At 52.2% G+C, this 23,029-nt stretch overlaps 9 protein-coding genes across 9 annotated transcripts; 5 read left to right on the plus strand and 4 right to left on the minus strand.

Moving 5' to 3' along the window:
* Nucleotides 1–735: 735 nt before the first annotated feature.
* CTAM01_10973 (uncharacterized protein) lies at nt 736–1,182 on the plus strand (the record flags this gene model as incomplete). The annotated part of the gene is made up of 1 exon (XM_060526985.1): nt 736–1,182. One exon carries the CDS (start codon nt 736–738, stop codon nt 1,180–1,182), a length of 447 nt encoding a protein of 148 aa, XP_060378314.1.
* Nucleotides 1,183–1,495: 313 nt separating this feature from the next.
* CTAM01_10974 (uncharacterized protein) lies at nt 1,496–3,733 on the minus strand (the record flags this gene model as incomplete). Its single annotated transcript, XM_060526986.1, has 2 exons — nt 1,496–1,694; nt 2,040–3,733. 2 exons carry the CDS (start codon nt 3,731–3,733, stop codon nt 1,496–1,498), a joined length of 1,893 nt encoding a protein of 630 aa, XP_060378315.1.
* Nucleotides 3,734–4,253: 520 nt separating this feature from the next.
* On the minus strand, nt 4,254–7,711 carry CTAM01_10975 (male sterility protein; the record flags this gene model as incomplete). Its single annotated transcript, XM_060526987.1, has 4 exons — nt 4,254–5,011; nt 5,071–6,791; nt 6,845–7,510; nt 7,575–7,711. 4 exons carry the CDS (start codon nt 7,709–7,711, stop codon nt 4,254–4,256), a joined length of 3,282 nt encoding a protein of 1,093 aa, XP_060378316.1.
* Nucleotides 7,712–8,361: 650 nt separating this feature from the next.
* Nucleotides 8,362–10,155, plus strand: CTAM01_10976 (NCS1 nucleoside transporter; the record flags this gene model as incomplete). Its single annotated transcript, XM_060526988.1, has 4 exons — nt 8,362–8,542; nt 8,621–9,094; nt 9,150–9,639; nt 9,705–10,155. The coding sequence occupies 4 exons, from the start codon at nt 8,362–8,364 to the stop codon at nt 10,153–10,155; spliced, it is 1,596 nt and encodes a 531-aa protein (XP_060378317.1).
* Nucleotides 10,156–10,325: 170 nt separating this feature from the next.
* Nucleotides 10,326–12,470, minus strand: CTAM01_10977 (fungal specific transcription factor domain-containing protein; the record flags this gene model as incomplete). Its single annotated transcript, XM_060526989.1, has 4 exons — nt 10,326–10,579; nt 10,657–11,003; nt 11,064–11,699; nt 11,779–12,470. 4 exons carry the CDS (start codon nt 12,468–12,470, stop codon nt 10,326–10,328), a joined length of 1,929 nt encoding a protein of 642 aa, XP_060378318.1.
* A 274-nt stretch (nt 12,471–12,744) lies between these two features.
* On the minus strand, nt 12,745–14,565 carry CTAM01_10978 (carbon-nitrogen hydrolase; the record flags this gene model as incomplete). Its single annotated transcript, XM_060526990.1, has 1 exon — nt 12,745–14,565. The coding sequence occupies one exon, from the start codon at nt 14,563–14,565 to the stop codon at nt 12,745–12,747; it is 1,821 nt and encodes a 606-aa protein (XP_060378319.1).
* Nucleotides 14,566–15,103: 538 nt separating this feature from the next.
* Nucleotides 15,104–16,767, plus strand: CTAM01_10979 (dihydropyrimidinase; the record flags this gene model as incomplete). The annotated part of the gene is made up of 3 exons (XM_060526991.1): nt 15,104–15,139; nt 15,210–15,377; nt 15,430–16,767. The coding sequence occupies 3 exons, from the start codon at nt 15,104–15,106 to the stop codon at nt 16,765–16,767; spliced, it is 1,542 nt and encodes a 513-aa protein (XP_060378320.1).
* Nucleotides 16,768–18,011: 1,244 nt separating this feature from the next.
* CTAM01_10980 (uncharacterized protein) lies at nt 18,012–19,649 on the plus strand (the record flags this gene model as incomplete). The annotated part of the gene is made up of 10 exons (XM_060526992.1): nt 18,012–18,182; nt 18,241–18,269; nt 18,334–18,419; nt 18,473–18,495; nt 18,557–18,686; nt 18,739–18,776; nt 18,845–18,882; nt 18,933–19,067; nt 19,127–19,546; nt 19,607–19,649. The coding sequence occupies 10 exons, from the start codon at nt 18,012–18,014 to the stop codon at nt 19,647–19,649; spliced, it is 1,113 nt and encodes a 370-aa protein (XP_060378321.1).
* Nucleotides 19,650–20,285: 636 nt separating this feature from the next.
* Nucleotides 20,286–22,725, plus strand: CTAM01_10981 (uncharacterized protein; the record flags this gene model as incomplete). Its single annotated transcript, XM_060526993.1, has 3 exons — nt 20,286–20,850; nt 20,923–22,464; nt 22,538–22,725. The coding sequence occupies 3 exons, from the start codon at nt 20,286–20,288 to the stop codon at nt 22,723–22,725; spliced, it is 2,295 nt and encodes a 764-aa protein (XP_060378322.1).
* Between the last annotated feature and the right edge of the window lie 304 nt (nt 22,726–23,029).

A 23,029-nucleotide genomic window follows, 5' to 3' on the forward strand; every position in this document is an offset into this window, starting at 1 on the left:
CGTAATTTCATCAATGCACACCGTAGCCTCTTCGAAATCTGCTACTCCCCGGAATGAAGCTCCCCTCCAGCGGGTACCATCCCTGAGAAAAGTGCCGGATAGTCACATCACGCACCCTTGAATGGGTGGGTGTCTGCCGAGGTCGAAGCGCCGTCGGGGCAATTCCACTTGGTGATCGACCGTCCGGCGTCGACGAGGCTTCATCCCTGTCGTTGTGGTACAATATGGCAGCAGTTAGCCATTTATTCGGGATCCGACAGAGCTTGAGAAACCTTGAGACACAACTTGCGCCAGCAGTCGGTTCTATGTGAGCTACCCTCTTTTCATCTGCGACGAGACAAACGTCCAAAGACTGTCTTTGACGGCGCTACCTGCTGAGTAGACGACCCGTCCTAGCCCAACGACTTCGAAGAGCGAAAAGTCAATTTGCACGTGCTTCCTTAGTGCCATCAGACGGTCTCATCTGTTCGGACAGAAAGTTGCACCGACTCGATCAATCTGGCTTGGCTTCTAGAGTTTTCCCAAGCGACCCCACACACTATGGTGACCCTGGCTAAACTAGCTCGACTGACTTTCTTATGGTCCCCGGCATTCTCGGTCATGGCTTCTTTGGGGAGTTCGCAAGCGAAGACTCATGTTCATTGACATCATATACAACCCTCGGGTTGCCTGGTTATTCTGTTGAGCCGATGAGCTCCAAAGAACTGGTTTCCGACCAGCAGATAGTCGCAAAGAATGGCAGCCTCCAATGTCCGTCCGCTGGCCATATTCACCGGCTACATGGTCCTAGCCGCCGGGCTCACTGCAAAGTCTATCGGTATTATTCGCAATCAATGGCGCGCCTCGCTTTCGCGAAATGGGACAGTCGCTGCGCCAGCCCACCGTCGCGCTCTTGTTGTGTTCAGCGCGCTCGCGGCCTTGAGCCTCGCAACAACCTGGTATCACATGTTTCGCTTCTTCGAGTGGTCATATGGCCAATGGGTAACGACAAAAGCATTGGCTAGCCTCGACTCCACCGAACTGAGGCTCGGCGAGTGGCTGCACGACACCTCTCTCTTCAAGCAAGCTTGGGCGTCAACCCTTGAGACTGGCCCGAGGGCCTGGTGGTCGTTGCAAATATTTGGGTTTTGCGCTAACTGGAGCGCCATACTTGCGGCTCAAGGTGAGCTTATTCTACCTTAGTCAAATCCGGGCCAGCTGTCAGCTTTTTATTGCAACTCCCGAGAGCAATACTAATCTAGGTGCATCATTAGCTCAGAGAAGGTGTATCTCACACGCTTGGATATTCGTACTGCTTGGTCAAGCTGTTGCTATCTCCTTTGCGGCAAATTTGTCTTTCCTCGCAATACTTTGCAGCGAAATCCCAGAACGAAAACCCAATGATGGCAAACGATATAGCCAGACTGTGTCTTCGTTCTCTATTCATTCCGTCATTCTCTTCGCTACCCTGTTGTGGGCAACGTCGATCCCCTCCGCCATCAATCACCCCAAGTTCTTATCCTTGCTCCTTGGTCCACACTTGCTGGCATTCGTACCGTTGCTTCTGAATACGATCTTGCCAGCGCGAATGTTGGGCGAGCCAGCGTGGCACTGGAAAGTTGCATCGATGATATGGGTGCTGGTTGTAGCCACACTTGGGGTCTTTGACAGTGGTGCGAGCCTCAGGACTGCGCTTGTAACGTTGTACGAGCATCCTGCGGTTAGCAGTGTTGGATGGGATGTTATTTGCTGTTGGATCAGCTTCACGGTCTGGTCAATCATCGGATCTTCCTGAAAGGAGGGACCATATGTGTGTGCTGTATGATTGGAATGGCTGGTTTGTACTCACGGCGAAAATTGGACATGACTTCCCAAGCCTCAAAACTTGTAATGATCGCCTCAAGAGGGAGCCCGGACAAGCAAGCTGTCACGGCGTAAGGATAGGGAGGAGAACGGCGCTTTCGCCGGGGTAGGATTCTGGATACACAAGTAATCTGTGCCGTCTAGATGAGGACTTGAAGACGCTTTAACGAGTACATGGATCTACACTAGACTCTTACCCCCGCCGAGCAGCATGTTCACCCGCTCTCTTCCCCGAAAAGACACCATCAGCAAGGGAAAGCCCGCTCACATAACCATTGGCGCAGACTCCAGCAGCACTTCGCCCAGCAGCATACAGCCCATCGATCTTGCTACCATATTCGGTCAGGACTAGCCCAGTCTCGCCATCCACCCGCAGCCCGCCGAGCGTCAGTCCGTTGACAGCTTGGATTCCCTCAGTGCGACAGGAGATATCGACGCCATAGAATGGGGCTTTCGATACTGGGCTGCAGTAGTTGGCTTCCTTGTGCATCGGATCCTCTTCTCCGCTAGCGATCGCATCATTGTAGGTCTTGACTGTCGACGCCAGACCGACGGCCGAGATATTGAACTTTCCAGCTAGCGCTGCCAATGAGCCAGCTTTCTTGTAACCCCAATAGAGCCAGTGCAGTCTCTGCATCAAGAGAGGCATGTTAGTCTGCTGGAAGACCTGTCTCTTTGCTTTCGCCCATTGATCCGAGTCGAGAATCAAGAAGCCTTTCCCCCCATGTTGTCTTATCATAGTATCGCTGAGTGCCGCCCCATAGACATCCTCCGCACCCATACGCTCTCCATCCTGAGATACGACAACGCCTTCGAGCAGGGCCGTTGGAGGATACAAGAAACGCCACGCAGACATGTTGTTCATACTGGAGACTGATCCTCCCGCTGCATGCCCGATCTTGATTCCAGATCCGTCATCGCCATTGGTGCCGAGCGGAGCGACCTGGGAGAACTCGGGGACGTGTTTCTGCCTCATCTCGGGGTTGAATGCAAAACCGCCGGCACTCAAGACCACCGCTCCACCATGTATGGTCTGCGAGGTGGATTGCTCTTGCCAAATTTTGCTTGCCTTGCGGTGATAGACGTCGGCTAGCGGAGTCGCCATGAGCTGGAATTTCTTAGTCTTTTGCGTGAGGCCCTTGTGCTTTTCGAACAGCGAATTGGTACCCGACAACGTCTTGATCTCAACTCCGCTAACTTTGTCCCTCTTATCATTGAAAAGAACCTGCTGAACCTTAGTCGCCGGCTTGAAATCTACTCCCAGACGTATTGCTGATTCAAAAAGCGCCTGCCATAGCGCAGACCCAGAGAACCCCGGCTGCACCATCCGATGTCCCCTGGGCGCCGGCTTCGAGAGTTTATTGAACGGGTACGACTTCTCATTCCCAGAGAAGTAGAGATAATGCTTATTCGTCGGATAGCTGGTCTTGTAGGGACACAGCGAGGCCTCGAATCGTGCGCCGTGCTTCTCGAGCCACTCGAGCCGTGCCACGCTCTCGTCGCAGAAGCGCCAGAGAGTCCTCTCATCGACTGCGTCCCCCGTTTCCTCTTTGAGATAGGCGAACATGTTCTCCGGGGTATCGTGGCCGTAGCCGGCTTCTTTTTGTTGTCGCGTGCCTCCGCCGGCGTAGACTACACCTCCTGATAGCGCGGACGCTCCACCGCCGTGGGCATCGTCCAGGAGAAGGACCTTGGCGCCTTTTTCTGCGGCTGCGATGCTTGTGCAGACTCCGGCGATGCCAGCACCGACGACAATTATGTCATGTTGCTGGCTGGATTCTACTGAATAGGTGGTGTGAAAGCAACGTGTCTTGTGGTTGCATATGGTAGCTACTCTGAGGTGCGCTAAGTGGTGGCGGGTAGTGAACGACGTTGCGCGTGAGGTAAGCATCGCAGAGGCTATTGTTCAACGTCAACAACAAGAACAAGATCACCGGGGCGCCTGAATGAGAGACATGGTAGCCTTAAGTAAACCGCACATGTTGACATGCAAGCGTGATGCGCTCGCTTAAGTATAGTTTGCTTCCCGATTGGGGTTTTCGGCTTACATGTTTGCCCAACAGATCTGGTGGCACGTACATTGCCTAACAGGTAATATATCTGCTACCTTAACCCAATCCGACGCGAAACATTGTTGGGTCAAGCTATAAGTTCGGTGCGTTAAAGACCGTGGCGTCTGGTGATGTTCAAAGCATCGTGCCGGACGCCGCTTATCATTCCGACCAACCGCGGCACGCGTGGATTCCGCGGGAAGATCGTCGGAGCATGCCACAGCGTCGGAGAGTGCCAAGTCTTGAAGTGCCGAAATCCTCTTATTCGGATTGAATGCAACGCTACAAGTCACATCACGGAAACCGATATGAAGCCTCTTTCGTCGGATTCTTCACGAAGATACCAAGATGGTCGAATCTCTATTCCCTCAAGTAACCTGTTTGACGCCATACTCCTAGCCACCTCTCAATCATATCCACCTCAATCCGCCTTCCGTTCCTTACGGTACCCGCATCGAATTCCACACCCTCGCCATTTCCATTGCCTTCAGCCATGGATTGGAAGAAGCCTAGGAGTTTCAGAGCTGGTAGCTCCTTCACACCCAAGCTCTGTGATTCTGCAGTCGCTTCTAACCTAATCACCCATTTTCTCATACTAATGCGTTGAATCTTCCGTCCGCAGGCCTCTTCCAGCATATCAAGCAGCTGCTCCCATGAGATAGCGCTCGGGTTGACAAGATTACACACAGCATACGACGTCTCGGCAGTGTTGTGAATCACTGCATTGCTGATGGCTTCAGCACAGAAGTCGACGGGCAGCCAGTCGACGTTTGTCTGTAAGCCCGGCATCGCATCAAGGTGATTCAGTCCAGCCATCATCATGGTGGGCCACATCTCGGTATGGTTCCATGCCCCTAGCCTCGAATGACCACAAAGCTGGCCGACTCGGAGGATGCGAACAGGGACATTGTGAGTAGAGGCATAGTGCTGCGTGACTTGCTCGATGATGAACTTGGACTGCGCGTATCCGGTGGGAAGCGTATTTGCAGGATCCGGGGAGAGTGGAAGCTCTGGCACTTTGGTGCCGGCGGGGCTTCCCATTGCTGCGGCGACGCTGCTCATGAAGTTGAATGTCTTCTTGAGCCCCTTGAGGCAGAAAGACATGAGATGCATGGTTCCTAACCAGGTATTCGTTAGCTCAGAAGCTTCATGTCGGCATACTTAACCTGGGCTTCACCTCTCAGGCAGTCGTCTTCGAACTGTTGAATTGGCTGATTGAAATCCAACTTCCAAGCGTTGTGCATCACAGTGGTCACCTCATTCGCCAGACGTTGATACATCCGCTCGTCCAATCCTAGCTTTCCGTCCTTCATGTCATAGCTGACGGGTACAATCTTCTCGCTTTGGTGAATGATCGCAGGATACCCTCTCTCTTTCATAGAGCCCCAGACGCGAGCTTGAGGATCTGCTCCTCGTACGGCGCAGTAAATTTTTTGAACAGTTCCCATCTGGACCAGGGCTTCCAATAGTGCATTGCCCAGGGCACCGCTGGCTCCCGTGAGATATATCACTTCTCCCTCGTTTTCCAAATCTTCCTGTTGAGCTTGATTGACTTGCAAGTTGTCGATCTCAATGTTCATGCGGCGGATGGTTGACCTGATCCACTCATAGTGGTTGCCGGCCGCCGAGGCATTGCTATTAAGACCACCTTTGAATAGCTGAAGGAACTCGAGAAGCTTCCTTGCCGTAGGATATTCGAAGATGAACATCAAAGGGAACGCCCCGAACGACTTCACAAGTCTCGATCGTATCTCGACGGCGCGCATAGAATCGAGACCGAGTTCGTACCAGTTTTGGTCTGGCGCCAAATCTTCCACAGAGAGATCGAATACATCAGCGACAACGGTTTGAACGATTTCGAGATCCGAAGTACCGGAGTTTCTGGAAGGAAACGGCTTGGAGGCCTTATCAGACTCGAGCTGGTTGCCTAGGAAGGAGTTGTAAAGTTCTTCCACCCTATCTCCATACAGATCCCAGGCAATTGTCCGCCGCACGTTCCCTTTTGGAGTGACTGGCAACGTCTCCTCATTTTGCAGAATGAGAACCGTTTGACGAGGGATTCGTGAGTACGTCGGAGAATTCCTGTTGCAGATATCCACTACTTTCCATACCTCTTCAGCAAGATCAGGTTCTGATATGGATCGCTTCTCCACCTCAGACCAGTCGATCTCAACAACGACGGAAGGGCAAGGCTTTCCTGTACCAAACACTGCCGTCTTCGCAATAGTGCCCGTCTTATCTTCTTCAAGCGCCATGGCGAGAGCCGCGGCATGTGTCTTCTCTCCATTGCTGTGCACGAGAATGTCATCTCTGCGGCCTTGGAGGACGAAATACCCGCTCCCTGGGGGATCCTCGATGAACAAATCCCCCGTACGGTATGGATTCGGGGCCGTCTCCTCAAGCCAGAGCTCTGCGGCTAGAGGAAACCCTCGATATACAACGCACTCAAAGAGGTTATCCGCAATGGACTCCATGCCTACATGTTCTGAGTCTGGGTACAAGTTGCGGAAGCGGTACACGTCTGGATTGTCTCTTGTGTGAGGTATTGTCCGAAGAGGCGGACCGGTTTCAGTTGTACCATATGTTGTTTTAATATTGACGCCGATGTTCTGAAGTTTGGACAGCATTGAAGGGGACAGTGGAGCTCCGCCGGGCTGTAGGACCTTCAAGTCCGTCAGAGAAGTGTAGTCTTTGGTGGTGAGAGTGATGTATTCGTAGAGGTCCTCAATGACTGAGGGTGCGCAGTGCAGGCAGTCGGGCGGATAGCCGAGGCTAGTCAAGGACTTCCATGCAGAAAGTATTGAACTTGGGGCCGGTGGCCATTGTGTTGGAGGTAAGGAGGTAGGTAGACCGGTTGGGAGTCCCGACAGGGCTATTGACAACCCAGCTACGTGGAATCTAAGATGAATGAGCATGCGCAGGAGGAACAGCAAGGAGATTCTAGGTCTCACAAGGGAAAACACAGATACCAGTTCTCAATGAAGAACTCTGGGAGTAATCTGTACATCCGTGCAATTTGACACAGACTCCGATTCGTGTGGATAATTGGTTTCGGCACTCCCGTAGAACCAGACGAGTGGATGATCATTGACTGGAGAGTCCACTCATCATCAGTCTCAAACCCTATGCAGGGTTCTTCAAAAGCCTCTGGTTTGTTTTCTCTCAGCTCATCTAAGCTGATGAGTTTCGTCAACGGGAGTTGACCCGGGCTTTCCCCATGGAGTGAAGCTTCATTCGCCTCGTCGATGATTATTGCAATAACATTGCACACTCGAAGAAGATGATCTCTCGTTGCCAGAGAGTTCTTGTTGCTAAGAAGTAGGACCCGAAGGTGCAGACGATTTAGGGCGAATTGGGTGATGAGATACGAGATCGAGTTGCCGACGCCGAGGAGAGCGACAGTGGGTTGCTGACCCGTTTCATTGGCAGCACCGATTTCCTCCCGAAACTGCTTAGAGTAGAAACTCGATGCTCTGAGGTAAAACTGATTGAGCCGGGCCCAGTCTAGCACTTCGAAGGAGTCACCGATAGGATGTATGAAAGCCGGCTTGGAGGGTTGAGTTGCGGCATTATGCTCAACCAATGCCGCGACACTCGTCAATTTCGGGTCAGAGAATCTGAAAATTCAGTGTTAGAGTCATTGGAACTTCAAATCATAATAGAAACGAGGGTATTTGGGACCTTGAGCTATGAGGATGTCCGTGGAGTTGCCATAATTTCTTCAACTGCTCGTCGGCATCTAGCGCAGGGAAAACGGTCGGGTCGACGGCAGCAATTGATGAGGGTGACATCAGGTCAGACATCGCAATCGGTGCCATCTTGCCAAGGGCGACACGAAGGGAGGCCTTCAATGTTGTCTTGACTCTCTGAAGCTGATTTTCAGTCAGTCAAGCTCCTTTCATCGATATCCAATTAGTATCACACTTCTACCGCGGACCACGGGAGAATCGATTGACAATATTGTTATGAATCGTCACTCAAGATCAATCCTATCGAGTCAAGTAATCTCTCTACAACTTGAACTATGCTGACGCCGATCAGCTGATTAGATTATGCAACGCCTATCATAGGTAGTCCTTGTTGGAGTAACGCAACATCAGAAAAGGATAGGCCAATGATATCCCCGATAATCGGTCTGATAACAACCCACGCCTATCGCGTGCCTATCACAAACATTATGGGCGTGGTACGCATCCGGAAACCGCACGACCATGGCGCTCGGCAACGACGATAGCAGGATAGCTGAAAGGGAATCTGATAAGCCTCGTCTTAGAAACGAGACCGGATGCGCAACAACGTAAAAATAATTAGACATCGTTTATTCCCGCTCCCCGCACGCAGCATTGGCAACTCCAATTGTGCCATTGATCGCCCTGACCTTCCCTTTTCTCCTAAAGGTGAAGCCCACGTATAGGTAGTTGAGACTCGAGAACTTACTGCGGTTACACGCATAGCAGTCGCTACAACGATGGGTCTACGGAAGCGCTTGGAGCTCCGCTCCGAGAGCGCCGACCTCGGCACGGAGGGAGGCCGGCTCTCGAACAAGGACATGGATCCTATTCCGATGGGCTCTCCGGAGCGCACCTGGGGTTGGCCGAGTTTGCTCGGATTCTGGATCGCCGAAGCCTTTTCCATCTCGATGTATCAAGGTAAGTGTTCACATAGGTAGTCCGGAAACAAATTGGTGACTCGAGATGGCTACTAACATCCGTTCTCAATCACAACAGTCTCTTCAACCTCTGTCACAAAAGGCCTGAACCCGGGCCTTGCAATCCTTGCAGTGTTCATCGGCCACGTCCTGGTCTGCATCCCGGCAATGCTAGATGGCTACGTCGGCTGCATCTTTGGCATCAACTTTCCCGTCTTCACCAGAGCTTCCTTTGGCCTCCGGGGTTCATATGGCGCCGTCTTCGTCCGTGGTGTCGTGGCTTGTATCTGGTTCGGCACTCAGTCGTTTCAGGGTGGGCAGTGCCTGCAGGTCATGATCTCCGCCATCTGGCCGTCATTCAACAACTTCCCGAATCACCTCGCCGAAAGCGCGCACGTCACCAGCTCCGAGCTGTTATGCTTTTTCTTGTTCATCATCGTTCAGCTGCCACTGCTCTGGTTGCATGTGAGCAGTCTAAGGTACATGTTCATGGTGAAGACTGTGATTATGCCAATCTTTGGGTTGACGTTGTTCATCTGGGCCATTGTTGCTGGTATGCTCTTCACATCCAGCCAGATCCAAGGGCAACTTATCTGACCTCTTCTCAGGCAAGGGTTTCGGCCCGACATTCTCAAAACCAACTCTCATTAAGGATGGCACGCCCGCTATTGTCGTATTCTTCCAATGTGTCACCAGCGCTATTGGCCCCAAGGCAACCCTCGCCCTCAACATGCCCGACTTCACGCGGTATGCAAAGGAGCCCCGACAGGTCTTCTGGACGCAAGCCGTCGGCCTATGCGTTTTAGTCACGATGTGTGGTGTGCTAGGTGCGACCGTCAGCAGCGCCTCGGAAGTCATCTACGGCAAGGTGACCTGGAACCCCCTGGAAGTCGCACGGCTGTGGGACAACCGCGCTGCTCAGTTCTTCGCGGGTCTCTGTTGGGCGTTTGCGGTGATTGGCACAAACATCAGTGCCAACAGCGTCTCTTTCAGCAATGATTTGGCGCTATGGTTTCCAAAGTATATCAACAATAGGCGCGGAGCATATATCTGTGCCGTGTTTGGCGTATGTGCCGTGCCCTGGTACATCCAGTACAGGTGAGTTGTGTTTGTGTGTTGTCCGATGGTCGATCTTTTGTACTAACCTGTGGACTTCCTCGCAGTGCTAAATCCTTCTCCTCTTTCCTTGGTGGATACTCTCTCTTTCTGGGCGCCATTGCAGGCATCATCATCACCGACTTTTGGATCTGCCGCAAGCGTGCAATGGCAGTCTCGTCCCTCTTTGATCCGCGAGGCATACACTACTACACTTTTGGCGTCAACCCCCGAGCGGTTATCGCCTTCATCTTTGCCATCATTCCCAACATGCCCGGTCTTGCCGCTGCTTGTGGCGCCAAGGGAGTTCCCAAGGGGGCCATTTATCTCTACAGCTTGAGTTGGGTTGTCAGTACCTTGGTGGCTAGTTTCACGTATTGGGTGTGTTGGAAAATTAAGCCATTCCCCGTGGACGATAGCCGGGAGCTGTTGTATGTTGACGGATACCCCACGGTGGAGGATTCGAACGGGTCAGAGAAAGGCTTGGAAGGGAAAGACCAAGACGTGAAGACGGGATGAAGTGATCTTAGACTCATAATACCATACCCTGACGCTAGATAAGTACACGTTATCATTTAATTTATTTGGAACCACATGCTATGAGCTTAAGGCCCGGCCTACTTCCCTGTGGTTCTCGCGGGAATGGTTCACGGGCTTGGATGTGAATCATGCATGCAAGTTAGCCCATCTCACAAACCCCGGTTCGAGACTGCCTCAGCTGCCGCGGGTGTCAATTCAATGAGCTTGCCCAGCCCAGCCACGAAGATGGCATCAAGTCTCAGCAGGCTCAAGTTCAATAAGTCGCAGCTTCTCGACTTGATCCGCAATAAGCCCCTCCACTGAATCAAAAGAGCAAGGGCGTCTTCAGCTTCCGATAGCGTCGGAGAGAGAGCAAACAGCAAGACAATAAAGTTGCTCGCAATGGCAAAGTTGACACGGGAATCTAGCCATGGTCAGCTATCTGGCGAATACTTCCGGGGAAAGCACGCTTCTCGTGTGGGAGGCTGGGGCAACGCTTACATGAATGCCAGAAAGCTTCAAGATGATGAGCCTCCAGTTTCGCGAGAAAGTCATGCATCTCTCGCGCGATAGTCATTGAGCCGGTGCGCAACGCCATGCGGGCTTCGGTTGGGACCTCGATGCTTTTCGGTCGAAGAAGGGCCTTGAAGACAGCAATCTTTGCGGTGATGTAGGCGAGTTTCAGACTACCATTCCCATCTAGGCCGCATTCTGGCAGAGATGCTGAGGGCTGTTCCCCTACGTCGGGTCGGATTTGCAGCCACTCTGCAAGCTCAATCCTCAAGGGCCGAGCAACCTCGAAAGTTGCTTCGAGCGACTTGGAGAGAGCTCTAGTGGCTTTGATAGAGCTACGACGGTCAATGAGCACCAATATCAGAGCAGTGACGCTGTATTGGGATGCAACTTACAACATGTTTTGTTGAATCTTGGACACAACCTCAGTTAGAGAGGCTAGGCGCAAAAAGTGCCTGCACACCAAGGGCCCTTCGCCTTCACAACCAGGAACATCGCCAAAATCATCCGGCCCAAGCGAGGAGACGTCCCAATCGCACTCCTGAATGTGCGAACTTCTGCCAAAGTTAAGGCTCAGCCACCTGTCCTGAACATACACCGCCCAAGCAAGCCTCCGCCGCAATCTCTTCTCCCAGCTCGGAATCGCCCAATCCGATGGGTCCAGATTGAGTCCCAAACACTGCGCGAGCGCCACCGTGTCTGCGAGCATGGTCCATTTGAACGGCGTGTCGGCGACGTGCTTGTTAGTTGGCCGTCGCTGAATCATGAGAAGCATCGTTTGCACCGTGGCGAGAGATGGAGTATGGAACTCGGATAGGGCGGCCATCCAGGCAAGTTTGAAGAGGTGGTCTGCCGAGGGGAGGGTGTCGACGTCTACACAGAGGATGTCGTCGAATACGCAGAAGGGGAGGGCGTGGCCATAGATTGCTGCCAGGAGACATATTGGCATTGCGGAGGGGCTGCCGTTAAGATTTTGGATTGTGTGTTCTTTGGATACGACCGGGAAGTAAGGTTGAACATACTTCCAGAAACTGCCACCAGTCAGTTGGAACTTCATTCTGAACTCAGGCATATTCGAGTGAGTATAAGAGGGTCTGGCCAATTCCTTACAGAGTGATGAGCCTTTGACCAACATTCTCAGAGACCAAGTCCGAGACCTCGCATCTAAGGTCGGCCGCGGTAGCTCCCAGCCCTCCTGGTTGCGCTTTACTAGCTTGTGAGTTGCGCTGTAGCATAAACTGAATGGGAACCCCATCTTCAGGCCCCATATTCCTGATGCGGAGTTGCTGAAACGTGCATTCGTCTCTCTCGTCGAAGTGGTACAGATTTAGCAAGTACGGATCCGATTCACCGCTGAGACCTATCACCTGAGCATTGTGACCAGGCTCCGCGTCCAGCGACGACGGTACGAAGACAATGTCTCGACGTGGAACATCTGGTGAAGACGTTGTGTGTGGTGATGTCGGGCTCGCAGAGTCCATCAGCCCTCTCACAAAGATGGAATCGGCAATGGGCGAAACCTCCACGGACGGAAACCTCCCATCTGCTCCAGGGGCAGCTCCGTCCTGTTGGTGACGGGGGCTCCGTATCCCATCGCTCGAGCCGCTTTGCCGCCGCTCGGATAGCCGTCTCCTCTTGTTAGGGCCCCCAACAAATGTGCACTCTTTGCCTAACCGTCGGCAGAGCTCACATGGTGGCGTGTCTTCGTGCACAAGGCAAGCGGCGCGCTTGTAACGGCAAAAGTCGCAAGGATGACTGTTCCTACTACTCTTTTTGGTCTGGCCGTTCAAGTTGATCTCCATGGTGTGGATTCAAAGATGGAAAGCATGTTAGGAAACTTGATGTCGTTACGGACTTCATTCCCCGCGTCCTCCCCAGGATTCCATGTTGGTTGAGACTCTGAGTTGATCTGCAAACTATCGGACTCTGATAACGGGGCGTTGGCCGATTGGATCATTAGCAAAACAACCCTGCATTTCGATAGCAACAAGCTCCATGGTGTGAGAGTGATAAAGCTTCGGCTGATATTTATTCCATCTAAGCTCATGTTGTTATTCCCGCGGCCAACTAAGGAAACTAGATCCAATCCTGTCCTCTCGCCTTTCGTCCGTCACCGGAGCTCTTGTAGACGCCCCTCTTGGCCGTGGCACCGCCCATTCTAACTAATCCAACTAGGTGATGCACCCCAGCCAATACGCCGTCAACAACCTGCACGCCGTCCCCGACAGCCGCCTCTACGGCCCCCTTGAGCGGCGTCATACCCGCGCATCCCAGAAGCAACAAATCGGCCCCCTTTTCCTCCACCAGCTTCTTCCCGACGGCTGCCATGATTCCCATGACCTCATCCTGGCTCTTCTCGTGCAAGTCCAGCACGCCCAGCTTACACGAGACCACGCCGGCGCAGGAGGCTGAGAAGCCATAGTGGTAAATGCTATCCTCGTGCAACACCCTCGACCGCTCGCTCACGGCAATGAGCCCAAACCGCCCGCCCAGCGTTCGCGCCGCGAAGAGCGAGGCTTCCATGATCCCGATGACGGGCTGGCGAGGGAGTTCTTCGCGAAGCATGCGGATGAGGGCATGGTCGGAGTAGCACGCCACCAAGACGGCATCATGGGTCGCCGCAAGGGGCAGGACGGCGCGAGCGGCGGCCGCGGCAGACATAACGTTGTCAAAACTGCCTTCGATGGCTGAGGGCGCCGGCCTAGGCGCCGTGAAGCCTGTGACGAGGACGTCGGGGGGTAATTGGCTCTCGACCATGGCGACGCAGGCGTCGGTCATGGCGCGGGTGCTATTTGGGTTGATGAGGAGGATGCGGATCTTCTTCTGAGTCTGTCCAGGCGTGATGCCGTTACTTACTGCTCCGTTGTGTTTCTCGGCTAAGGGCGAGAGCTTGGGAGGCTCCACGACGCCGGTTTGTTCTGTGATGCGAGCATAATGCTCTACACGACGATGTCTGGCAAAGTCAAATGTGCGCTCCTTGCCCGGCCGGCACTCAGCCAGGTCAATTTCTGCATAGACGACCTCGTCCTCTGTTGTAGATGCCTCAGCGATGAGCTCGCCCTCCGGACCAGTGATGCAGCTACCGCCAATGAGGTCGTACTTCCCGTCATCGAGACCACACCTCGCAGCGCTGATGCTGAAGCAGGCATTCGTGTAGCTATGAGCCTGCATCACCAACTTGTGGTGGAAGAGTGCCTTGCTCCGCGCCTCGTCCGGATCCATGCTGGCGCTGGTTCCCCAGAGATGCGGCGCGAAGCCGGCCGTGTTGTAGCCGCACAGTACGACCTCGACGCCCTGTAGACCCAAGACACGCCAGCTCTCAGCCCATCTCCTGTCGTTGCAGATCATCATGCCGAAGATGGGGTCCCCGCGCTCCGGTGCCGCCTCCGGCTCTGTCAGATCGGGTACCCGGAACGCATTGAAGCCGAGGTCTCCAGGCTTGAAGTAACGCTTCTCTAGCTGGTTCGTGGCATCCGGGTCCGCAAAGGGCTCAAAGTCGCCCGGAAGATGGTTCTTGCGGTACTTTGAGAGGATGGAGCCGCTCTTTGCGTGGTAGTAGATGCAGGAGTTGAAGGTTTCGCCGTTGTCGGCCTTTTCGGCAAAGCCGACCGAGATGTCGACGCCCAGCTCGTTGGCCTTATCGAATAGCGGTTTTGTCTGCGGCTGAGTCGCTACATCGCCGTGCTCGAAGAAGGAGTCAAGTTCAGAGGGGCCGTTTATCAGATGCCGGGGAAAGAAGGTTGTGAAGGCGGCTTCAGGGAAGAGAACTAGCTGTGCTCCCTTTGCGGCTGCGTCTTCAAGAAGTGATAGCATGCGATTCAGTGTCTTGGGCCGGGGGTCGTTGTAATGCGTTGCGCCCATCTGAGCCGCAGCCACGCGAAGCTTCCGTGATAGCATTGCCGCTGACTTCATGTTTTTCTTGTGCAGTTGTTAAGTTGCTATGTTCTCACATTCCCTCTTTTCACTGCCGCTATGCAAACTTCAGTCCAAACTTATTCTTTTCGCCATGAGAAGTCGCTGAGCTCTTCTCCGAATCTCCCACAAAGTAGTGCTGGGTCTACCCCTCATGCATTGAGATCAGCGTGCAGTGCTCCGTATCGTCCGTCCTATTCCCTGCAGCTCCATAAGGTAGGGTAGTCTAAGTTGTGGGCGATAAGCGCCGATAGGCCGTCGGGTAGTTTGCCGTGGCTGCCTATCTTTATCTCAGATAGGCCTATTTATTCTTCGCAGGAACAGCGTTATCAAGTCTACAGCCAGTGTAGATGTCGTTAATGACTCTGTAGATACTCCATATGGTGTCAAGGGAAACTCGAGGACAGATTGAAAAAACTCTACGAATTACCGAAGCGAAGTTTGTTGTTGGTTGAGTGCCTCAAAAATCGCTTTTAGCATACTGAGACTCTTCTGCTGTCATAGCACACTAAGGTAAAGCGACATGGAGGTTGATCTCATCATTGAGAATGCCACAGTGGTGAGTACTACATGAATCATGTTGTAGCGAGGGCCCCATCGGCAAAATGACTGATGGAGAAACAAAATAGGTAACGGCATCTGATGTCCACGTGAGACAAGATATCGTGGTTCGCGACGGCAAGATCTTAGCTGTAGGCCAGGATCTCAAGTCTCTTTTCTCGGCCAAGACAGTGATAGATGCACAACATGGCTTCGTCATGCCGGGCGGCGTGGATTCCCATGTACACCTTGACCAGGTAAGAAAATGTTCTATTCGGTTTCCAAACAGAACCCCCTTGTCTAAACCAGTATCAGGACAACTCTCCAACAGGAGACAACTTTGAGACCGGCACTCGATCAGCGATTGCAGGAGGCACAACAACGATTATTGCCTTCGCTACCCAGGAACGCACCCATCAGTCTCTTCACCCAGTCGTAGATGACTATCACTCACGCTCCCGAGGGAAGTCATACTGCGACTACGGCTTTCACATCATTCTCACAAACCCGACACCCACCATCCTTCGCGATGAACTTCCATTCTTTGTCAGCGAGGGCATCACCTCCGTGAAGCTCTACATGACCTACGAGCCCTTGCAGCTCAAAGACGGCGAAATCCTAGATGTCATGATGGCTACGAGGAACCTAGGCATGACAACCATGGTGCACGCTGAAAACAGCGACATGATCACCTGGATCACGGCACGCCTTGCAGAGCAGAAACTCACTGCGCCGTACTATCACGCCATCAGCCGGCCCAACATTGCCGAAGATGAGGCAACGTACCGCATTATCGCCCTTGCTGAGCTCTCTGATATCCCCATTCTCATCGTCCACATGTCTTCCAAGACCTCCACCGCGCACGTCAGGAGCGCGCAGACAAGGCTCCTGCCAATTCACGCTGAGACGTGCCCCCACTACCTCTATCTCACAGCCGATGCCCTGAAGCCGTCTCATCCGGCCACTGATGGCTTCTCCGGCGCGAAGCATATCTGCAGTCCGCCATTACGTGAGGACCGCATGGATTTGGACGCCATGTGGGCTGGTATTGCCAATGGGACGTTTACGACCTTCAGCTCAGATCACGCGCCGAATAAATACGATCACCCTGACGGCAAAAAGGCGGGATTGGGCAAGGAAGATGGCTTGATGAGGTACGACCAGGTTCCCAACGGGCTTCCCGGCGTTGAGACACGACTACCGCTGCTATTCGAGGGCGGCGTGTTAACGGGTAGAGTGACGCCACAGAAGTTTGTCGAGGTCACGGCGACGAACCCGGCAAAGCTGTACGGGTTGGGAGACACGAAGGGCGCGATTGCCGCAGGATATGATGCCGACTTTGTAATCTGGTATCCAACGATTGAGCAAGTTGCTGCCAGCGGCGGGGCGGGCTCAGCAAAGATGGAGCCGTTTGTCTTGGAGAACTCGATGTTGCATCATGATATCGATTACTCGCCTTTCGAAGGGATGAAGTTTAACAATTGGCCGCGTTATACCATTTTGCGAGGCAAAGTGGTTTGGGACCGCGATGGTAGCGGTATTGTCAGCGATATGGGATATGGCGATTTCTTGCGGCGTGGAAAGAGCACATTGAGCAAGCCGAGGAATCAATGGGTGAATGAGTTCCAGCCATTGCCGATGAAATGATGTAGGCTAGTTCGGTATCAATGGCCCTTCTTACTAAGTAGTCACTTACAAATATTTTAGCTCTGGTCCTGCACCACGGTTCGACCGGCCTTAGTAAACGATAGCTTACTTCACCAACCGATTTGACGCATCATTATCTTTGGCAGGTGGAGATCTTCCATAGCCAAGAGACAGACGTCTTCGCCCCTGAGCCCACTCATGATATCGGCTACACATACTTGATTTTCCAATGTTTTCAACGATAAAGTTGCCAGATATTCTAGTACGATTTGGCTGAAGTCATGTAAATGACTTATCACATAGCGACAATCGGGCGTAAATACCCCTTCTAGATTCTATGGCGTTAACACATGTAAAGTATTGCACAAAAGCATTAGCGGCTGCCGGTCATTCTGTCTTGCTTGCACAAAAGAATAACCCGGTGGGAGATCTAGCGGAGCCACAGTGCCGTCTTTGTTAGCCAAAGATTCCTCGTTTAACTACCCACCGGAATCGATTCCGGAGCTTCGGGTTCTCCGGTCCGAAGCGACCTGCAGGGTACCCCTGAGCATGCGTCTCTGGAGCTTTATTCTGGCGCAACTTGGTTTACCAAATCGTACCATGGACTTTCAATTGATTCCGGAGTTGATTATTGTCTCTGGAAGAATTCACATTTGACAATAGGTTCCACGCCTCAATGCCATCTCAGGAAGCAGCAATTGATCAATACACTTACACGAGAGTTGCGCCGCTTGACCAGGAAGAAGACCTCGTTGTGATAAGGCTGACCGGCTTGAGGACAACTAGCTAATGCAAGAACCTATGTCAAGAACCAAACGGTCCGAGGGACTGTACCGAAACCAGACGTTCGGGAGGAGCTGAGCGGCACGAGGTCTCGGTGTGCCGTGCGCGTGCTCGATACCCTCCACCAACCGCGGTAGGAAGACTAACCGGGAAGGAGACTTGGTTTTTTATGCACACTATGCAGCTGTGCCGCACACTAAGACGGAGCCGGGCGAGAGAAGAGCCAGCACGCACTGCACAGAGGCGTAGAACTAAAGCACCAACATTTCATAACTTGCCGAGCTGCGGGGGTGGTAACCTGGTCCTCAGGCGTGGTAGGGTTCTACAAAACACCCCACGGGCCCGGGCGCGACTCATGGAGCGGCTGGAATCTGATCTGTTCTCGCGTTTCCGCCATTTTTGTACCTGATCTCGTACTACGTAGTTAGTTGTCATTGGAAGCGCAACTGTAATCCTGCGTCATGGCCGACTCAACCTCGAAACCTACGCCGCCGGCAGAATCGCCTGCGGCACAATCTCCGCAGTCGGCCAGATCTCCCCCGAAGACCAAGACTCCGTCGGACGCAGCTGGGTTGTCCCCCGCTGGAGCTACTGACCTGGAGGCTGATATCGCAATCGATGATGCCGAATCGGTGCGTGACGGTCGAAGTCTTTGCTCACTGCGCATACACTGACATCTAAACTCGCCAGGACAACGCGTCTACCATTGACGATAGAATGTGTGCGACGTCTTGCCCCAAGATGGGCCCATTCCTCCATAGTAGAATCGACCTAATTCTGTAGCTCCTCGTACACCGCATCCTTATCCTCGTCCGTCCTTGACTACCCCACCGAGCATGGCCGTCGTTACCATTCGTTTCGATCCGGATGTATGCTACTACCAACACAGTATTTCTTGAACCCGACTGACTGTTCTCTCAAGCTTATATCCTGCCCAACGATGAAGTAAACCATAAAAGCGATGTGATGGCTCCTGGCAGATGAAACTAATTGCTGTGATAATCAGAGCGAGATGGACCGACTGGACTTTTGCCATGCGCTATTGACGAAGACAGTCGGAAACAAACTGTTCTTGGCTCCGGTAGATGAGACAAAAATGCATCGGGTCCTTGATGTCGGCACAGGAACAGGCATTTGTAACACAACATCAAAATTCCTAGTCGCTATAAAGAAGACTGACAACTTCAGGGGCCATTGAAATGGGTGACAAGTATCCCAATGCGGAGGTATATATGTCATTTGATACTAGCCAGGCATCCATGCCCATAATAAGCACCCGCTGACACAAAAGTAGATCCTCGGGAACGATCTCAGCGCCATTCAGCCAGCTTGGTAAATCTCATCGGGGAATGAGGCTCTCAACGTACTAACTCCAAGTAAAGGGTACCGCCGAATGTCAGATTCGAGATTGATGACGTCGAAAGCGAGTGGCTTGGAAATAAGTTTGACTTCATTTTCAGCCGTTACATGTGCGGGTCCATCGCGGACTGGCCAAAGTACGTGAAGCGCGTCTATGAGTAAGCCACCTCTATACCCCTAGCTTCTTAAAGCCAGAGCTATTCTAAGTATTCGGCAGCAACTTGAACCCTGGCGGTTGGGCCGAGTTCCAAGACTGGAGTTTCATGATCTATTCCGACGATGGTACAATCGAGGGCACCGAGCTCCTGCGGTGGGTCGACCTCTTCATGGACGCCTGCAAAATCTTTGGCCGAGATGGGCAAATCGGACCCAAGCTAGAAGGTATCGTGCGTGAGAATACCGGTTTTGTTAATATTCACCACCAACCATTCAAGATCCCTGCTGGCCCATGGGCCAAGGACCCTCATCTCAAAGACATTGGGATGCTGGAGTTGATCCAGCTATTGGACGGCCTTGAAGGCTTCTCCCTGCGCCTTCTTTGCGGAGCTCTTGGATGGACGAAGGAAGAGGTCCTTGTCTTGCTGGCTGGTGTTCGGAAGGATTTGAAAGATCCCAAGATTCATGCCTGGCTGTACTAGTAAGTTTGATGGCTGATGAGACCTGGGAGAAGACGAGCTCGATGCTAACTACTTCGAAGTAACGTGGTCTACGGCCAGAAGCCAGAGAAGGGAGGAGAGTAATGACAGGAAATGCGAAATGGGTCTTACGTCGCGCATCTCTCCTGGGAGTTTATTCCGACTGAAATGTATCTTCTGCAGAAAGCCAGCACAACTTCAGAGGCCGGTTTCAAGGGCAAGTCTATCAAGCAAGTGATAGAGAAAGCTTGCAACATTTCTGAGTAGGTCTTGCAGCAATATTAGTAACGCATACTTGCTTTAACATACGATTGCTTTGATCTAAGTGTGGTAAAATTTCGTCTCGGTACAGGAAAGTATGACTGGCTTCAATGAACCTGTATGCCATCGACTTCTATACAGCGTCAATGAACTGCATACTTTTTCGACGGGCAATAATAAATTACCTATGAGTTAATCTTACTTCCATGCTATCTGGCTAAGTGCGAATGAATCGCAATAGAGCAGGACTAAAGAAAGGCTGGAGAGGGATGTGTTGACCCTATTTAGCAGTTGATAGAACAGGCATATGAGTGTGCTGAAATAGTCTCAGTCTAGGTACCATGTGCCGATCATGCATCGAACAATGCAGAAATCCCGTAGTCAGGGCTGGAGCAGGGATTCTCCCCCGCTTTGTAACAAATCACTCATTCAAGCATTGGGCAACGACGAAGACGACGACGACCTCGTCATGACTTCTACATGGTCCTTACTACAGTGATAAACACTATCTCTGACTCTCATGCGTACCTCAAAAAGCCTTCTACCAGCGACGATACTCTCACAACTCAAGAATCAATGACCCCTTCGTCGCCTGTCACTTTTGGGGCGCTCGAAAGTCCAGCTCTGTGCGAAAGATGTCTCCCCGTGTTGATGGATGATAGCATCGATGACTTCATTGAGGAAGAGTCTGCTTCTTCGGACTTTGCTGTAATGTTGAGACACAAAGCTGAAGGCGAAGGTGAACTTATCATGTTGGGATCGCCTTGCCAATGGAGAGACTCGCTGCCTTCATTGCCAGTGCTGGCGGAGTCTTCAACCAACGGCTGCTACCTGTGCACATTCATCCGAGAACACATCATCAAACGTGGGATAGACTATAGGGGAGATGTCTACATTAATGGCGGATACATTTGGGGCGCTGACAGAGATGTATTCGGCTCGAAACCGAACGAGGAAGGTCTTGTGTTTTGGCGATGTGAAGTGTACAAACACCCTGAGCAGGAGTTTCTTGCGGCCATAACCTTCAACATCGAATCCGACGACGGTGAGTTTCGATATCTCTGACATAGTTCGAGTAGTTTGCAGTTGCCTGAGCTTACATTCCCATCCGCGCTAGACAATGTCACAGATTGGTTGCGAGTCGACGACAAGCGACGTCCCCGGTTGCTTGATCCCGCCAATGTAGACTGGATAAAGTACGAGCTCAAAAGGTGTCAGAACGATTGTGATCATGTCAAGGAAGACACAGCCTTCATTCCAACAAGGCTCATAGACGTTGGCAGCACCGATCTAGACGTCCCGCGCCTTGTAACTTCGGATATCCTGCACGAAGGAAATGAGGGAAACCTTCGCGGAGTTGAATATGCGACACTCAGTTACTGCTGGGGATCTAGAGAGGATGCAGCTGAGCAGTTGAAGACCACCAGAAAGAACTTATCAGACCACCTTGAGGGTATACCACTCGACTTCATGAGTCCGGTTGTGAGAGACACCGCCATCACCTGTAGAGCTCTCGGTCTACGATATCTTTGGGTGGATGCCCTGTGCATTATTCAAGGAGATATAGAAGACTGGAATTCGGAAAGCTTGACCATGGGTCGTGTGTACTATTGCTCGACTCTGACTATTTGTCCGTTGGCGTCTGCGTCCTGTTTGCAGGGTTACCTTGGTGAAAGGGCACCAGGTCTCGACTTGCCTTTTCAATCGAAACGACGCGAGAGCGTTCGCGGGACCTACACGTTCTTCCCTTCCTCGGATGATCGGAAAACCATTTGGAACTCTTCGTCACTGATCAATGACTTGAAGCAGGCAGTATGGGAAACCAGGGGCTGGACGTTCCAGGAGAACATGTTGTCGACGAGGCTGCTCTTTATCGGGCCTGGGTTGTGGCACTTTGCCTGCGAGAACGGCTCAACATCTGAGAATTCATATCTGAATCTCGGATCAGTCGTTCACGGATCCTTGAGACCACTCGTCAACATAGCACGAGAGCCGAAGCCAACTGATCCTATTGAAGTATCGCGTAGGGTGCGCAACGCCTACGCCCGATGGGAAGAGATACTGGAGATTCAGACAAGGTCGTGGAGCTACAGAGATGATCTCTTGGCCGGCATAGCAGGATTGGCTGAGGAGTGTGCCAAGATTACGGAAGATACCTACCTTGCTGGCCTATGGATGAATGACCTGCATCACGGGCTTGTCTGGGAAATGCTTAACCCGGACGTTGGTACCCTCGAGACAGCACTCCGACAGAAGAGGGATCAAAAGCCTTACGTCGGCCCGTCGTGGAGTTGGGTTTCTCAGCTACGGCCTTTCGAGGTTCTACCATGCCGACGCTACAACGTGGACAATCCTAGGCCACAAGAGAAGCTTTCAAACAACCAAAAGCTTATGTCATTATCAGACACATTGCCAACCCATGTTCGAGCCGAATACACCATCACCGGGATTCACATGGACTTGCAATGGCGCAGCCCATTTGGTCGACTTAATCCCGGCTCATACCTTCGAATGCATGCATCTTTGGCCGACTTCCCCTCAGATGTGAATATCGAACCCAAACGCAAGGGAAGCCCCCCGATCGGATACTTCTCTGATGGAAGTGGTCTCTGCATGTTTGATTGGTCCGTAGGAGCCGCTACTACACAGCAACCAGGCCGTATGAAGCTCTTGTTGACTTCCAGTTGTTGTTTCAAGACCAATAACTGGGGTAAACTGCGATACCTATCCAGTCTGCGCGACGAGCTGGGGAGGTCCTTTCCCTTTCCAGAGGGTGAAACAGTCTTTGATCATGAAAATTGGCAATATACAGAGCAGTGTTACGTTTGCCAAGATAACGAGTCTGCAAAGACTGTTTGGAGGCTCGTCGTTCATCCAGCGGATCGCCTCGAAGGCTATTATCGAGTCGGGATATTTCTGATATTCTCTGAGGGCGGCCATAGGCGCGTCTTTGCACTTGGAAACAAACAAGACGTACTCTTGCTTTAGAATTAAGTCCTTGAGGGTTGAATACAAATGCGGTAAATGTTTTGCTCCAGTTATTAGAAGGCACCTTAGTCCTCGAGAAAGACGTCTATCTTTAGCTAGACAAATCTCAACTCCCAGAGGAACGAGGTCGCTCGTCGAGTATCACAGAACACACATCCTAGTCGCGATCATGCAATCCACCACTAAGACACGGGAAACCTCTCTTCTTGTCACTGCTGCCTAACGTACACGACGTT

Source organism: Colletotrichum tamarilloi, assembly GCF_030869305.1.
Source record: "Colletotrichum tamarilloi strain Tom-12 chromosome Unknown Scaffold_56.1, whole genome shotgun sequence".
NCBI lineage: Eukaryota > Fungi > Ascomycota > Sordariomycetes > Glomerellales > Glomerellaceae > Colletotrichum > Colletotrichum tamarilloi.